This window comes from Oncorhynchus masou, chromosome 24 (genome assembly GCF_036934945.1).
Source record: "Oncorhynchus masou masou isolate Uvic2021 chromosome 24, UVic_Omas_1.1, whole genome shotgun sequence".
In the NCBI taxonomy this organism is placed as follows: domain Eukaryota; kingdom Metazoa; phylum Chordata; class Actinopteri; order Salmoniformes; family Salmonidae; genus Oncorhynchus; species Oncorhynchus masou.
In genome coordinates, this window is record NC_088235.1 from 82,951,969 (window position 1) to 82,970,651 (window position 18,683).

At 50.2% G+C, this 18,683-nt stretch overlaps 1 protein-coding gene across 1 annotated transcript in view; it reads right to left on the reverse strand.

Annotated features, from left to right (window-relative positions):
- trabd2b (TraB domain containing 2B) overlaps positions 1-18,683 on the reverse strand; it is a 98,524-nt gene that overhangs the window by 21,013 nt on the left and 58,828 nt on the right. Inside the window, exons 3-4 of the mRNA XM_064933203.1 lie at positions 16,935-17,081; positions 6,159-6,333 (exon numbers count right to left, since the gene is read on the reverse strand). Coding sequence (XP_064789275.1) covers positions 6,159-6,333; positions 16,935-17,081 — 322 coding nt within the window. The remainder of the gene's footprint in view (positions 1-6,158; positions 6,334-16,934; positions 17,082-18,683) is intronic.

Here is an 18,683-nt window from a genome sequence, read left to right on the forward strand (position 1 = left end):
CCCCTACTCCCCCTCTAAATCCCCTACTCCCCCACTGACCCCCTACTCCTCCACTAAACCCCCTACTCCCCCACTAAACCCCCTACTCCCCAACTAAAACCCCTACTCCCCCACGAAACCCCCTACTCCGCTTCTAAACCCCCTACTCCCCCACTGAACTCCCTACTCCCCCACTAAACTCCCTACTCCCCCACTAAAACTCCCTACTCTCCCACTAACCCCTACTCCCGCTCTAAACCCCCTACTCCCCCACTGACCCCCCGACTCCTCCACTAAACTCCCTATTCCCACACTAAACTCCCTACCCCTTCCACTAAACCCCGACTCCCCCTCTAAACCCCCTACTCCCTCACTAAACCCCCTACTCCCCCACTGAACCCCCTACTCCCCCGACTCCCCCTCTAAACCCCTACTCCCCCACTGAACCCCTACTCCTCCACTAAACCCCCTACTCCCCCACTAAACCCCCTACTCCCCCACTGAACCCCCTACTCCTCCACTAAACTCCCTACTCCCCCATTAAACTCCCTAGTCCCCCAGTAAAATCCCTACTCCCCCACTAAAACTCCCTACGCTCCCACTAACCCCTACTCCCCTCTAAGCCCCTACTCCCCACTGACCCCCCTACCCCCAACTCCTCCACTAAACCCCCTACTCCCCCACTGAACCCCCTACTCCCCGACTAAAACCCCTACTCCCGCACGAAACCCCCTACTCCCCTTCTAAACCCCCTACTCCCCCACTGAAGCCCCTACTCCCCCACTAACCCCCCTACTCCACCACTAAACTCCTTACTCCCCCACTGAACCCCCTACTCCTCCATTGAACCCCCTACTTCCCCTCTAACCCCCCTACTCCCCCTCTAAAACCCCAAACTCCCCCACTGAACCCACTACTCCCCCACTGAACCCCCTACTCCTCCACTAACCCCCCTACTCCCCCACTAAACTCCCTACTCCCCCTCTAAACCCCCTACTCCCTCACTAAACCCCCTACTCCCCCACTGAACCCACTACTCCTCCACTGAACCCCCGACTCCCCCTCTAAACCCCCTACTCCCCCACTGAACCCCTACTACCCCACTTAACCCCTTACTCCCCCACTAACCCCCCTACTCCCCCACTAAACTCCCTACTCCCCCACTAAAACTACCTACTCTCCCACTAACCCCTACTCCCCCTCTAAACTCCCTACTCCCCTTCTAAACCCCCTACTCCCCCACTGAACCCCCTACTCCCCCACTAACCCCCCTACTCCCCCACTAAACTCCCTACTCCCCCACTAAACTCCCTACTCTCCCACTAACCCCTACTCCCCCTCTAAACCCCCTACTCCCCAACTGACCCCCCTACTCCTCCACTAAACTCCCTATTCCCCCACTAAACCCCCTACTCCCCCTCTAAACCTCCTACTCCCCCACTTAACCCCCTACTCCCCCACTAAACCCCCCTACTCCCCCACTAAACTCCCTACTCCCCCACTAACCCCCTACTCCCCACTAAACTCCCTATTCCCCCACTAAAACTACCTACTCTCCCACTAACCCCTACTCCTCCACTGAACCCCCACCCCCTCTAAAACCCCTACTCCCCCACTGAACCCCCTACTCCTACACTAAACCCCCTACTCCCCCACTGACCCCCTACTTCTCCACTAAACTCCCTACTCCCCCACTAAACTCCCTAGTCCCCCACTAAACTCCCTACTCCTCCACTAAACTCCCTATTCCCCCACTAAACCCCCTACTCCCCCTCTAAACCTCCTACTCCCCCACTTAACCCCCCTACTCCCCCACTAAACCCCCCTACTCCCCCACTAAACTCCCCTACTCCCCCACTAACCCCCCTACTCCCCCACTAAACTCCCTATTCCCCCACTAAAACTACCTACTCTCCCACTAACCCCTACTCCTCCACTGAACCCCGACCCCCTCTAAAAACCCCTACTCCCCCACTGAACCCCCTACTCCTACACTAAACCCCCTACTCCCCCACTGACCCCCTACTTCTCCACTAAACTCCCTACTCCCCCACTAAACTCCCTAGTCCCCCACTAAACTCCCTACTCCCCCACTAAAACTCCCTACTCTCCCACTAACCCCTACTCCCCCTCTAAACCCCCTACTCCCCCACTGAACCCCCTACTCCTCCACTGAACCCCCTACTCCCCATCTAAACCCCCCTACTCCCCCACTAAACCCCCTACTCCCCCACTGAACCCCTACTCTTCCACTAAACCCCCTACTCCCCCACTAAACCCCCCTACTCCCACACTGAACCCCTACTTCCCCACTTAACCCCGTACTCCCGCACTAAACCCCCCTACTCCTCCACTAAACCCCCTACTCTCCCACTAACCCCTACTCCCCCTCTAAACCCCCTACTCCCCAACTGACCCCCCTACTCCTCCACTAAACTCCCTATTCCCCCACTAAACCCCCCTACTCCCCCTCTAAACCTCCTACTCCCCCACTTAACCCCCTACTCCCCCACTAAACCCCTACTCCCCCACTAAACTCCCTACTCCCCCACTAACCCCCCTACTCCCCCACTAAACTCCCTATTCCCCCACTAAAACTACCTACTCTCCCACTAACCCCTACTCCTCCACTGAACCCCCGACCCCCTCTAAAACCCCTAAACCCCCTCTCCCCCACTGAACCCCCTACTCCTACACTAAACCCCCTACTCCCCCACTGACCCCCTACTTCTCCACTAAACTCCCTACTCCCCCACTAAACTCCCTAGTCCCCCACTAAACTCCCTACTCCCCCACTAAAACTCCCTACTCTCCCACTAACCCATACTCCCCTCTAAACCCCCTACTCCCCCACTGAACCCCCCTACTCCTCCACTGAACCCCCTACTCCCCATCTAAACCCCCTACTCCCCCACTAAACCCCCTACTCCCCCACTGAACCCCTACTCTTCCACTAAACCCCCTACTCCCCCACTAAACCCCCTACTCCCACACTGAACCCCTACTTCCCCACTTAACCCCGTACTCCCGCACTAAACCCCCTACTCCTCCACTAAACCCCCTACTCCCCCACTAAACCCCCTACTCCCCCACTAAACCCCCTACCCCCCCACTAAACCCCCTACTCCCCCTCTAAACCCCATACTCCCCCACTTAACCCCCTACTCCCCCACTAACCCCCCTACTCCCCCACTAAACTCCCTACTCCCCCACTAAACTCCCTACTCCCCCACTGAACCCCCTACTCCTCCACTCAACTCCCTAATTCCCCACTGAACCCCTACTTCCCCACTTAACCCCGTACTCCCGCACTAAACCCCTACTCCTCCACTAAACCCCCTACTCCCCCACTAAACCCCCTACTCCCCCACTAAACCCCCTACCCCCCACTAAACCCCCCTACTCCCCCTCTAAACCCCATACTCCCCCACTTAACCCCCTACTCCCCCACTAACCCCCTACTCCCCCACTAAACTCCCTACTCCCCCACTAAACTCCCTACTCCCGCACTAAACCCCCCTACTCCTCCTCACTAAACCCCCTACTCCCCCACTAAACCCCCCTACGCCCCCACTGAACCCCCTACTCCCCCATTAACCCCCCTACTCCCCCACTAAACTCCCTACTCCCCCACTAAACTCACTACTCCCCCACTAAAACTCCCTACTCTCCCACTAACCCCTACTCCCTCTCTAAACCCCCTACTCCCCCACTGACCCCCCTACTCCTCCACTAAACTCCCTATTCCCCCACTAAACTCCCTACCCCCACTAAACTCCATATTCCCCCACTAACTCCCTACCCCCTCCACTAAACGCCATACTCCCCTCTAAACCCCCAACTCCCCCACTGAACCCCCTACTCCCCCACTAAACCCCCTACTCCCCCACTGAACCCCCTACTCCTCCACTGAACCCCCTACTCCCCCTCTAAACCCCCTACTCCCCCACTGAACCCCCTACTCCTCCACTAAACCCCCTAATCCCCCACTGAACCCCTACTCTTCCACTAAACCCCCTACTCCCCCACTAAACCCCCTACTCCCACACTGAACCCCTACTCCTCCACTAAACCCCCTACTCCCCCACTAAACCCCCTACACTAAACCCCTACTCCCCCTCTAAACCCCCCTACTCCCCCACTAAACCCCCTACTCCCCCACTGAACCCCCTACTCCTCCACTAAACCCCCTACTCCCCCTCTAAACCCCCATACTCCCCCACTGACCCCCTACTCCTCCACTAAACCCCCTACTCCCCTACTGAACCCCTACTCCTCCACTAAACCCCCTACTCCCCCACTAAACCCCCCTACTCCTCCACTAAACCCCCTACTCCCCACACACAGAACCCCTACTCCTCCACTAAACCCCCTACTCCCCCACTAAACCCCCTACTCCCCCACTAAACCCCCTACTCCTCCACTAAACCCCCTACTCCCCCACTAAACCCCTACTCCTCCACTAAACCCCCTACTCCCCCACCAAACCCCTACTCCTCCACTAACCCCCTTACTCCTCCACTAAACCCCCCTCCCCCACTAAACTCCTACTCCTCCACTAAACCCCCTACTCCCCCACTAAACCCCTACTCCTCCACTAAACCCCTACTCCCCCACTAAACCCCCAATTCCTCCACCAAACCCCCTACTCCCCCACTGAACCCCTACTCCTCCACTAACCCCCCTACTCCTCCACTAAACCCCCTACTCCCCCACTAAACCCTCTACTCCTCCATTAAACCCCCTATTCCCCCACTAAACCCCCTACTCCTCCAAACTGCTCTCTCTCTCTCATTCCTTAGCTCTGGCTGGGAGGACTGGTTTTGGTTCACTTGTTATCTGTGGTTCACATGGGTTTCTGTGTTCCCAATGAAAACACGTTTTAATAAAGGAAGAATGTATCTTCAGATTCATCAAGCCTTATTTCCTCTGCCGGTTCACTGGAATGCTGGTCATGGATTAATTAGATGAAAATTAACTAGTTACTCCTAATACACATACAGAGTATGCCCATGCACACACAAACACACACACACAAACAGGCACACACGCACACATGCACGCACACACACACACACACACACACACACACACACACACACACACACACACACACACACACACACACACACACACACACACACACACACACACACACACACACACACACACACACACACACACACTCCCCTCTCCTACAGGACACAATGCACCATTCAGGAAACATTAGCAGCATCAGCATGGAATGCTAATTGAAACAAACAGCTCATGGTTCCTTAATTTCTGGATTTGGGAGGAACTGCTGGTAATTGGCACTATAGCTGTGTGTGTGTGTGTGCATGCACGTACTTTTGCGTTTGTGTGGGTGTGTGTGCGTGTGTGAGTGTATTTTACATATGTTTCTTCATGCCAGAGATCTGGGAACCATTGAAGACTATTATTGTCCTGCTCTTTCTCCAGTTTTGCTTTCAAACATGTGAATTAGATAAAATTGTTCACCAATTGTTCACCATAAACACACATTAACATTGGTACAAACACTCACTAGACACAAAACTGATATCTCTTTCTCATGTGCTATCACGCACACACACACACACAAACACACACACGCACTCACGCACACGCGCAAACACACACACGCACACGCGCACACACACACACACACACACACACACACACACAAACATGCACGCTCGCAACTGTAACCGTGAGCATTCCTTGCATCCACTGAGATGTGGGGTGTGTATCACTGTAAGTTCCTCTCCTCAGCTCTACGCTCCATTAGTCTTTACTGGTGGCTGGAGGCAGCTGAAGGAGGGCTGAGGTGCAGGGGAGCACTGTGAACATGGCCTCCTGACTTCATCTGTCTCCTCTGCTCTGGCTGACAAAACCCACCTCTGACTGGGCCATAAAGAAAGGTCATCTACCATTTACTACTGTCCCCCCATCCACCCTGCCGCCACTTCCAGCTCACTCTGTCCCATCACTAAGCTTCAGTGCTGCTGAAAAACAGACACACAGAGTTTCTGTAAGCACCAGAGATGGGGTCCCATTGAAGTGCCCATAGGCACAGATCTAGGTTCAGATTACCATCCCTAAATCCTCCCCTTAATCTGTAGAGGTGACCATAGATCAGGGTTTCCTGGACTCATGACCTCCCAAACCTCCCCACTCACCTGCACCAAAAGCAAAGAAGAAGGTCTGGGAGGGGTTTCGCTGGATGAGGGCGGAGATGCGGCGTGCCATTCGCTCGTTGCGTTTGTAGATGAGCTCCTGACGGAAGTAGCTGTCAATCTGCAGCGCCGTGGTCCTCTCATGGGCCGGTAGGGAACTGTTGATGAAGTGAGGGAGCTGAGAGAGCGCGATAGAGAGTGAGAGAAAGAGAGAGAGAGAGAGAGAGAGAGAGAGAGAGAGAGAGAGAGAGAGAGGAAGGGTGAAGAGAGAGCGGGAGAGGGAGGGGAAGGGGATACAAAAGGAAAGCGAGAGGGACAGAGTGAGAGAACAGGGAAAGAGAGAAGGACAGAGTGAGAGAAGGAGGGTGTTAGTGATGTCCTGGCACACGTGTGCCCGTGTGAGTGTGCAACCTGGCAGGAGAAAGTGTTCCTGACATTTCTGCCAGTGTGTGTAGCATGACAGCCTGATGGAAAATGTGTGTATATGTGTGTTTGCATGCCTACGTGTGTGTAACTATGTGTGTGTGTGTGTGTGTGTGTGTGTGTGTGTGTGTGTGTGTGTGTGTGTGTGTGTGTGTGTGTGTGTGTGTGTGTGTGTGTGTGTGTGTGTGTGAGAATGTGTGAGAATGTGTGAGAATGTGTGTTTAATTGCGGTTTGATTGATTTACAGCCGACAGCGTCCTGGCTGTAGTCAGCTCTTGGCCGGCTCAGAGGGCTAGGCAGGCCGTTAATCTGCAGGGATGATTAGAGGTCCTGGGGGAATCGGAATGGAGTGGGAGGGAGTCTGGCGTTTAGAGGGGGGCCTCAAGGGCCACCTTTACAGCGGTAGGCTGAGGATCCTGCTCTGCTCTATTATACAGCTGCACACACACATACACACCAGGGCATGGCTGCAGACTGCACCTGAGCCACACTATACTGCTCTCAGGGAGTATCCTGTTCAGTTTCCTACAGCTCTGGGGTCAAAGTGTTTGTTAGGAACAAGTTCCTCTCCACTTCCTGACCAGGGCTACTCTCCCCAGTGGAGATGGAGGGAGCGAGGGGAGAGGGGAAAAGAAGAGAGAGATGGAGAAAGACAGGAAGGGGTTATCAGGAAAAGAGTTCAGAGGGTACAGGGGTGGGTGTGTGTGTGTGTGTGTGTGTGTGTGTGTGTGTGTGTGTGTGTGTGTGTGTGTGTGTGTGTGTGTGTGTGTGTGTGTGTGTTTGTGTTGTCTCTTGGGGCTTTGAAGACTGATTGCCTCGAGGGCCCTGAACTGTACTGTACGGTGTGGACACCTGTAGCTGCTGATCACAGCCTGTGTCTGATTGCAACTAGCTCTCTCAGTCTCAAGTCAGAATTAGACATTCATCCATGTTTGTCAAATTTCGAAGTTGTTGCAAACGTCACATTTCAAACTGTTTAAGGATTTAAAAAGTTTAGGCATTAACTCTGTATTTTTAAGTTTAGGGTTAAGTTTAGGCATTAACTCAGAAAAGTTAAGGTTATGCATTAACTCTGAATAGTTAAGGTAAGGGTTAAGGTTTGGGATAGGCTTAAAATGCTGGATTCAAAATTTCAACCTTTGGAACCTTCAGAGGCAGATGCTTACTCCCATCTGCATCCCCGTCAACAACACCCTAGCAAAACCCAAACCTACTTGAAGGTAACAGCGCTCACTGCTGCCCCTAGTGGCCAGTTTTCCACATAATCTCCCGTCGTCCTCAAACATTTCAAGGCTCCCAAGTGGCGCAGCGGTCTAAGGCACTGCATCTCAGTGATAGAGGCGTCACTATAGAACCTGGTTTGATACTGGGCTGTATCACAACCAGCTGTGATCGGGAGTTCCATAGGGCGGCGCACAATTGGCCCAGCGTTGTTCAGGGTTAGGGGAGGGGTAAGCCTTCATTGTAAAATAAGATGGATGTTGAATACTGACTTGTATCACGGGTGACCTGGCTGCTGATTGAGCTGCAGCACTAAATGTGATGAAAAGGACTGGACAGCTGCATGAAAAGCATCTAATTACATAGGTATGTGTGAGTGATGAGCTGCGCTGTTAGCATCAATAGTCTCTAGCCATTAAAAACTGATGGTCCACAAATCTAATTGGATCTGAACAACCCTTTAACTGTAACAGAATATGGAAAAATATGACCTTGGCATCCCATAATCTGAACCATCAATTTATACACTTTAGGTTTGTTCACAGACTGTATTTAACACCAAGGAAACATTTTACGATGAAATTGGCCTCAACTCCTAAGTGTTCATTGTGTCCCCTAAATCAGTGGGGCAAAAAAAGTATTTAGTCAGCCACCAATTGTGCAAGTTCTCCCACTTAAAAAGATGAGAGAGGCCTGTAATCTTCATCATAGGTACACTTCAAATATGACAGACAAAATGAGAAATACAAATCCAGAAAATCACATTGTAGGATTTTTAATGAATTTATTTGCAAATGATGGTGGAAAATAAGTATTTGGTCAATAACAAAAGTTTATCTCAATACTTTGTTATATACCCTTTGTTGGCAATGACAGAGGTCAAAAGTTTTCTGTAAGTCTTCACAAGGTTTTCACACACTGTTGCTGGTATTTTGGACCATTCCTCCATGCAGATCTCCTCTAGAGCAGTGATGTTTTGGGGCTGTTGCTGGGCAATACGGACTTTCAACTCCAAAGATTTTCTATGGGGTTGAGATCTGGAGACTGGCTAGGCCACTCCGGGACCTTGAAATGTTTCTTACAAAGCCACTCCTTCATTGCCCGGGCGGTGTGTTTGGGATCACTGTCATGGTGAAAGACCCAGCCACGTTTCATCTTCAATGCCCTTGCTGATGGAAGGAGGTTTTCACTCAAAATCTCACGATACATGGCCCTATTCATTCTTTCCTTTACACGGATCAGTCGTCCTGGTCCCAAAGCATGATGTTTCCAATTTATTTATTATCTATGCATAGTCACTTAACCTCTACCTACATGTACATATTACCTCAATTACCTCGACTACCCGCACATTGACTCTGACCAGTACCCTATATATATATATATATATATATATATACATAACCTTGCTACTGTTATTTTATGTTGCTCTTTAATTCTTTGTTATTTTTGTTTTTTCTTCTTTTTTTCATTTTTATTTGTATTTATTTACTGTTTACTTCAGTTTATTTAGTAAATACTTTCTTAAAACGTTTTTTATGACATTTTTGGTTAATTAAGGGCTTGTAAGTAAGCATTTCACTGTAAGGTTTATACCTGTTGTATTTAGCGCATGTGACGAATACAATTTGATTTGATTTCGATTTTTGATTCAGGCAGCACTGATGCAAAAAATATGTTCTCTTAGATGGCAATCACCTCACTCTCCCCCAATTCACCAGTGGATACAGTTACTCTTGAATTTTTTAGGGATATGGGGCAGTATTCGGAAATTCGGATGAATGACGTGCCCAAAGTAAACTGCCTGTTACTCAGGCCCAGAAGCTAGGATCCCCCAATTCACCAGTGGATACAGTTACTCTTTAACTTTTTAGGGATAGGGGGCAGTATTCGGAAATTCGGATGAATGACGTGCCCAAAGTAAACTGCCTGTTACTCAGGCCCAGAAGCTAGGATATGCATATAATTAGATAGATTAGAAAACACTCTGAAGTTTCTAAAACTGTTAAAATAATGGCTGTGAGTATAACAGAACTGATATGGCAGCCAAAAACCCAAGGAGAATCCATTATGAATTATTCATTTAAATGCTTGTTAATGGGAGATTCAAAGGAATACCTCCCAGATTGCAGTTCCTATGGCTTCCACTAGATATCAACTTCAGAAATTCTTCAGAAATTCAGAAAGGGTTTCAGGCTTATTTTTTGAAAAATGACTTAGTAATTGTAGTTTTTCAAGGTGGCTCTCATTTTGAACGTAATCTTGTGGCACGCACCTCGTTATTTATCTCCGGTATTGAACATACTACATTCCGTCTTAAATTTGATCGTTTATTTACATATTAGGATACCTGAGGATTGATTAGAAACGTTGTTTGACTGGTTTGGACAAAGTTTATTGGTAACTTTTGGGATTCCTTTGTATGCACGTTGCACGAGTGGAATGGGTGGATTACTGAATCAAACGTGCCAACTAAACAGACTTTGTAGGGATATAAAGAAGGACTTTATCGAACAAAATTACCATTTGTTGTGTAGCTGGGACCCTTGGGATTGCAAACAGAGGAAGGTCTTCAAAGGTAAGTGATTTATTTTATCGCTATTTCTGACTTTTGTGACGCCTCTGCTGGTTTGGAAAATGTTTAATGCTTTTGTGTGTGGGGCGCTGTCCTCAGATAATCGCATGGTATGCTTTTGACCTAAAGTCTTTTTGAAATCTGCGATTGGATTAACAAGAGGTTATGCTTTTAAAGGATGTAAGACACTTGTATGTTTGTGAATGTTTAATATTACGATTTTTGTATTTTGAATTTCGCGCTCTTATTGAGCCCAGACTTTGTGGGCTATACTCGGCCTTGTCTCAGGATGGTAAGTTGGTGGTTAAAGATATCCCTCTAGTGGTGTGGGGGCTGTGCTTTGGCAAAGTGGGTGGGGTTATATCCTTCCTGTTTGGCCCTGTCCGGGGGTATCTTCGAATGGGGACACTGTGTCTCCTGACCCCTCCTGTCTCAGCCTCCAGTATTTATGCTGCAGTAGTTTATGTGTCGGGGGGCTAGGGTCAGTTTGTTATATCTGGAGTACTTCTCCTGTCTTATCCGGTGTCCTGTGTGAATTTAAGTATGCTCTCTCTAATTCTCTCTTTCTCTCTTTCTTTCTCTCTCGTGGAGGACCTGAGCCCTAGGACCATGCCTCAGGACTACCTGGCATGAGCACTCCTTGCTGTCCCCAGTCCACCTGGCCGTGCTGCTGCTCCAGTTTCAACTGTTCTGCCTGCGGCTATGGAATCCTGACCTGTTCACCGGACGTGCTACCTGACCCAGACATGCTGTTTTCAACTCTCTAGAGACAGCATGAGTGGTAGAGATACTCTTAATGATCGGCTATAAAAAGCCAACTGACATTTACTCCTGAGGTGCTGACTTGCTGCACCCTCGACAACTACTGTGATTATTATTATTTGACCATGCTGGTCATTTATGAACATTTGAACATCTTGGCCATGTTCTGTTATAATTGCCACCCGGCACAGCCAGAGGATGACTGGCCACCCCTCATAGCCTGGTTCCTCTCTAGGTTTCTTCCTAGGTTTGGGCTTTCCTAGGGAGTTTTTCCAAGCCACCGTGTTTCTACACCTGCATTGCTTGCTGTTTGGGGTTTTAGGCTGGGTTTCTGTCCAGCACTTTGAGATATCAGTAAATGTACGAAGGGCTATATAAATACATTTGATTTTATTTGATTTTGAGGTTGGAGACAGGTAAGGGGAACGGGATGAGGGGTTTGGGGGTGTAGACAGGTTGGGGGAATGGAATAGGGGGTTTGGGGTAGAGAAAGTTAGGGGAATGGGATGGGGGTTGGAGACAGGTTAGGGGAAGGGATGGGGGTTGAGGGTGGAGACAGGTTAGGGGAATGGGATGGGGGTTGGGGGTGAAGACAGGTTAGGGGAATAGGTTGAGGGGTTGGCAGGTGAGACAGGTTTGGGGAATGGGATGGGGGGTTGGGGGTGGAGACAGGGCAGGGGCATGGGATTGGGGCTTGGTAGTTGAGACAGGTTTGGGGATTCTGATGGGGGGTTGGGGGTGGAGACAGGTTGGGGGAATGGGATGGGGGTTGGGGGTGGAGAGAGGTTGGGGGAATGGGATGGGGGTTGGGGGTGGAGACAGGTTGGGGGAATGGGATGGGGAGTTGGAGGTGGAGACAGGTTGGGGGAATGGGATGGGGGTTGGGGTGGAGACAGGTTGGGGGAATGGGATGGGGGGTTGGGGGTGGAGACAGGTTGAGGGAATGGGATGGGGGTCGGGGGTGGAGACAGGTTGAGTGAATGGGATGGGGGTCGGGGGTGGAGACAGGTTGGGGGAATGGGATTGGGGTCAGGGGTGGAGATAGGTTGAGGGAATGGGATTGGGGTCGGGGGTGGAGACAGGTTGAGGGAATGGGATGGGGGTCGGGGTGAAGACAGGTTGGGGAATGGGATGGGGGTCGGGGGTGGAGACAGGTTGGGGGAATGGGATGGGGGTCGGGGTGGAGACAGGTTGGGGGAATGGGATGGGGGTTGGGGGTGGAGACAGGTTGGGGGAATGGGATGGGGGTTGGGGGTGGAGACAGGTTGGGGGAATGGGATGGGGGTCGGGGGTGGAGACAGGTTGGAGGAATGGGATGGGGGTTGGGGTGGAGACAGGTTGGGGGAATGGGATGGGGGTCGGGGGTGGAGACAGGTTGGGGGAATAGGATTGGGGTCGGGGGTGGAGACAGGTTGGGGGAATGGGATGGGGGTCGGGGTGGAGACAGGTTGGGGGAATGGGATGAGGGTCGGGGTGGAGACAGGTTGGGGGAATGGGATGGGGGGTCGGGGGTGGAGACAGGTTGAGGGAATGGGATGGGGGTCGGGGGTGGAGACAGGTTGGGGAATGGGATGGTGGGTTGGGGGTGGAGACAGGTTGGGGGAATGGGATGGGGGTTGGGGGTGGAGAGAGGTTGGGGGAATGGGATGGGGGTTGGGGGTGGAGGCAGGTTGGGGGAATGGGATGGGGAGTTGGAGGTGGAGACAGGTTGGGGGAATGGGATGGGGGTTGGGGTGGAGACAGGTTGGGGGAATGGGATGGGGGTTGGGGGTGGAGACAGGTTGAGGGAATGGGATGGGGGTCGGGGGTGGAGACAGGTTGAGTGAATGGGATGGGGGGTCGGGGGTGGAGACAGGTTGGGGGAATGGGATGGGGGTCGGGGGTGGAGACAGGTTGAGGGAATGGGATTGGGGTCGGGGGTGGAGACAGGTTGAGGGAATGGGATGGGGGTCGGGGGTGAAGACAGGTTGGGGGAATGGGATGGGGGGTCGGGGGTGGAGACAGGTTGGGGGAATGGGATGGGGGGTCGGGGTGGAGACAGGTTGGGGGAATGGGATGGGGGTTGGGGGTGGAGACAGGTTGGGGGAATGGGATGGGGGTTGGGGGTGGAGACAGGTTGGGGGAATGGGATGGGGGGTCGGGGGTGGAGACAGGTTGGAGGAATGGGATGGGGGTTGGGGTGGAGACAGGTTGGGGGAATGGGATGGGGGGTCGGGGGTGGAGACAGGTTGGGGGAATAGGATTGGGGTCGGGGGTGGAGACAGGTTGGGGGAATGGGATGGGGGTCGGGGGTGGAGACAGGTTGGGGGAATGGGATGAGGGATGGGGGGTCGGGGGTGGAGACAGGTTGGAGGAATGGGATGGGGGTTGGGGTGGAGACAGGTTGGGGGAATGGGATGGGGGGTCGGGGGTCGGGGGTGGAGACAGGTTGGGGGAATAGGATTGGGGTCGGGGTGGAGACAGGTTGGGGGAATGGGATGGGGGTCGGGGGTGGAGACAGGTTGGGGGAATGGGATGGGGGGTCGGGGGTGGAGACAGGTTGAGGGAATGGGATGGGGGGTCGGGGGTGGAGACAGGTTGGGGGAATGGGATGGGGGGTTGGGGGTGGAGACAGGTTGGGGGAATAGGATGGGGGGTCGGGGGTGGAGGCCAACTTTTTATTTAGCTTTTTCTTCCTGTTTATACTGAAGTAAGTAAAGACTTTGCAGTTTAACACTTACTGTAATTATCTATTATTTATTAAATGTTTCTTCTTCTGAGTGGCAGTCCACAGGTAAATAATGAATTGAAAATATATGGAATATTAAATTATTTAAGTGTAAATATTGTGCCTGTAACCACACCCCAATGAAAAAAATACAAAACTTTTCTCCTTCAAATCCTCCCTCAAAATACCCTTTCCCTCAAATCCTCCCTCTCTCTTCTTTTCTCCTGCCTCTTTCTTGCCCTCTCTCTCTCTGCTCTGGTTAGCACTGGTGAGTCCTATGGGAGTGACTGGGCTAGAGAAGGAGAATCAGAGAAAAGTAAAGTAAAGAGAGTGAGGGGGGAGGCCCCAGCGGTTCTCTGATGAATGAGAACCGCTTGAGCGTTTAATGGTCAAAGGGAGGGGGTTAAGGGGGGGGGTAACCACATGCAGATAACCTATCACAGGAAGGCCCATTAGCTGCACTCTATACTGGCTGCTCAGGAAATGAGAAATGACAGGGAAATATTTCCTCCCTTCCTCACTTCTGGTCGCAGCCCTGGCCGAGGCCTCCTCAAGCCTGCTCCCTTTGAACCTCCTAGTTGCGCTACACTCTCTGGTGGATAGGCTGAGGCTAGGACTGAGGAGGCCGTCTGCATTTACCTCTCCCCCCTGCGGCCCATCAGGCCCCAAGTAGATGAAGATGGAGCTGGGAGAGCATAGGAGCAGGGGATTACCATCCATTTATCAGGGAACACCTGCTACTCCGGAAGAGTTCATAAGGCCTGCCATAGATCAGCTCGGCCAGGCACCGCCATCAACCATAAGATGGTTATAGCATGTGGTATGGAATGTTAATTATGTGTTATTATTATATAAAGAACCAAGGCTAACTGGACTGATTTAGTGGAGGGACGATGCAGACAACTGTAGGAGGCATGGTATTTAGGGGCCAAGGATATAGAAGATAATGTCTTATTGCATCATTTGTCTGGACCTAATAATACACCTGTGAAGGTAAAGTGATTGTAATATGCTGAATTGACCCTAGTTCAGACTCCTAAACAGTGCTTATATTATGGCCAGTGATAATCATGTGTGTAGTCATGTGACAACATATACATACAGTGGGGGGAAAAAGTATTTAGTCAGCCACCAATTGTGCAAGTTCTCCCACTTAAAAATATGAGAGAGGCCTGTAATTTTCATCATGGTACACTTGAACTATGACAGACCAAATGAGAAAAAAAAATCCAGAAAATCACATTGTAGGATTTTTAATGAATTTATTTGCAAATTATGGTGGAAAATAAGTATTTGGTCACCTACAAACAAACAAGATTTCTGGCTCTCACAGACCCGTAACTTCTTCTTTAAGAGGCTCCTCTGTCCTCCATTCGTAACATTTATTAATGGCACCTGTTTGAACTTGTTATCAGTATAAAAGACACCTGTCCACAACCTCAAACAGTCACACTCCAAACTCCACTATGGCCAAGACCAAAGAGCTGTCAAAGGACACCAGAAACAAAATTGTAGACCTGCACCAGGCTGGGAAGACTGAAACTGCAATAGGTAAGCAGCTTGGTTTGAAGAAATCAACTCTGGGAGCAATTATTAGGAAATGGAAAACATACAAGACCACTGATAATCTCCCTCGATCTGGGGCTCCATGCAAGATCTCACCCCGTGGGGTCAAAATGATCACAAGAACGGTGAGCAAAAATCCCAGAACCACACGGGGGGACCTAGTGAATGACCTGCAGAGAGCTGGGACCAAAGTAACAAAGCCTACCATCAGTAACACACTACGCCGCCAGGGACTCAAATCCTGCAGTGCCAGACGTGTCCCCCTGCTTAAGCCAGTACATGTCCAGGCCCGTCTGAAGTTTTCTAGAGAGCATTTGGATGATCCAGAAGAAGATTGGGAGAATGTCATATGGTCAGATGAAACCAAAATATAACTTTTTGGTAAAAACTCAACTCGTCGTGTTTGGAGGACAAAGAGATGTGTGAAGCATGGGGGTGGAAACATCATGCTTTGGGGCTGTTTTTCTGCAAAGGGACCAGGACGACTGATCCGTGTAAAGGAAAGAATGAATGGGGCCATGTATCGTGAGATTTTGAGTGAAAACCTCCTTCCATCAGCAAGGGCACTGAAGATGAAACGTGGCTGGGTCTTTCACCATGACAATGATCCCAAACACACCGTCCAGGCAACGAAGGAGTGGCTTCGTAAAAAGCATTTCAAGGTCCTGGAGTGGCATAGCCAGTCTCCAGATCTCAACCCCATAGAAAATCTTTGGAGGGAGTTGAAAGTCCGTGTTACCCAGCAACAACCCCAAAACATCACTGCTCTAGAGGAGATCTGCATGGAGGAATGAGCCAAAATACCAGCAACAGTGTGTGAAAACCTTGTAAAGACTTACAGAAAACGTTTGACCTCTGTCATTGCCAATAAAGGGTATATAACAAAGTATTGCAATAAACTTTTGTTATTGACCAAATACTTATTTTCCACCATAATTTGCAAATAAATTCATTAAAAATTCTACAATGTGATTTTCTTGAATTTTTTTTCTCATTTTGTTTGTCATAGTTGAAGTGTACCTATGATCAAAATTACAGGCCTCTCTCATATTTTTAAGTGGGAGAACTTGCACAATTGGTGGCTGACTAAATACTATTTTGCCCCACTGTACGTATGTACAGTATTCTTGACTGTTGAAATATGATCATACTGTAGCTGGTATGACCATAGAGGATTTATAGTACATGGTGTGTGACAACCATTTTTGTATTTTTTTATTTACCTTGGTCAGTTCAGAACAAATTCATATTTACAATGACGGCCTAGGAACAGTGGGTTAACTGCCTTGTTCAGGGGTAGAATGACAGATTTTTACCTTGTCAGCTTTGGATTCGATCTAGCAACCTTCTGGTTACTGGCCCAACGCTCCAACCACTAGGCTACCTGCCGTCCCAAAACCATAGTGTGTGGTCACAGTAGGTCAGAGCTTGATGGTAAGGTGTGACCAAAAGCCTGTATCTTCAGGACTACAATGGAATAACACGGCTTTAGCCACACTGGGTCTTCTAGCCCTGGTGGACGTACCTGTGAAGTGTCATGGTTGAAGATGATGGAGCTGAGGTCTCCACAGTTATAGTGTGTGATGAGGTCCTCTGTGGTGAAGGAGCCCTGCAGACTGCCTGCTCTCACACTCTCATGCTGCAGCAGGGTCTGGTTCAGAGCAAACAGCACCTGCAGAGGGAGGAGGGAGGAACTGTTAGGGACTTTACCGTGTGGAACAATGAGAGCATAACAGCCCTACTGGAAGTCTCCCTGTATTATGACTCACACTAACACAAGCATACAAGCAGACACATACTGCACTGTACTCTACTGTATGATGTATAGTTTACAGAAGCTTATTTCTATTAGTTTCCTAATGTTGCCCATCAAGTGCAAACTGGCTGCAGGTAAAAAAAGACCACAAGACGGATGGCAGAGATCCAGTGTCTCCACCCCTCTCCTCTCTCAGGGAAATAGAAGGGAGAGCTGAAAAGACAGAGAGTGCCCCTTTAAAAATAGCTCTCTCAGGGCCTCAACAAGGTAAATTTACAGCCCCCATTAAAATAAAAAGTAAACCCTCTTCAGAGATAATTTATGGCGTGCAGCAGCCAGCGGGCCCAGCGACACTGCAGCTGTCCCAGACACCAGGGGTTAACCCTCCCAGCTCCCGCCCCCGCCCCCTCACTCCCACACCCACCTCTGACTGGCCTGGCAGCCCCCAGCCAGCTGTCAATCAGGGATAAGTGTTCTGACAGGAGCGCTCGGTGGAGGGTGCGAGGGAGAGAGTGGTGTACTCAGAGTACAGAGGGTTGAGTTTCAGGCTATCTCAGATTCCGCCCACTGACGCATTCATATCCTATGATGGTGCGGTCAGTTGATTTGCACCCTTGATTACGTACGTATGTACAGTATGCATGCATCCAGCCCTTTATTCCTAATTGCCTCCAGCCGGGTCAGTAAAGAAAAGTGATGGCTATGGTAAATACTGATGGTCGACAGCCCATCCGCATGATTTGTGTGTAGGCTTAAGGCATACAGCTGTGCAACTGATCTATGCCGAATTCAACGCACTCTGAGTTATATGTAATAATTCACACAATTATGTTATGTTTTTGCAATCACTTATTGAACTGATAAATGCCTTATTGTATTGCCTTATTGAATGTTGCTTAAAATGTTAGTAACCTTAACAATGAGCTCAGCACACCCTAATCCTCTCTCTCTCTCTCTCTCTCTCTCTCTCTCTCTCTCTCTCTCTCTCTCTCTCTCTCTCTCTCTCTCTCTCTCTCTCTCTCTCCTGTTGGTGTAGTCTGAGGTCATTGTATTTGCTAACCAGTCTTCCAGGCAGTGCCTTAATAGGGTGCCTCTGTTCTAACGAGGGGAGAAAACACTGGAGAGCTGACAGCAGGGATGCCTCTCTCTCCCATTCCCTCTTCGTTCCTCCCTTCCTCCCTCCCTCAGTCCACTCTCTAACTTCTTCTCATCTTTCCCAATCGCACGCACCCTACCCCAGGACCTCACTCAGCCTCTCACACTGTAAGGAGAGAGGTGAGTAATCTTATTTATTTTATTAGACGTATTTCACAGAGTCTATTTTCAGCTGAGAGCGCAGCGGCGTGCTGTCCTCCTGCCAAAGCGGTAATCCCAAAATGGGCCTTGATCAAACCTGTGGTCATAACGGCAAATATGCTTTCATTCCCGCTCCAGGACCCCCTGCCGGCTCCATAATGACAAAACCTCATATATTTATTCCTATCTCACGTCTGCTTGCTTTATTGTCTTAAGTTCCTT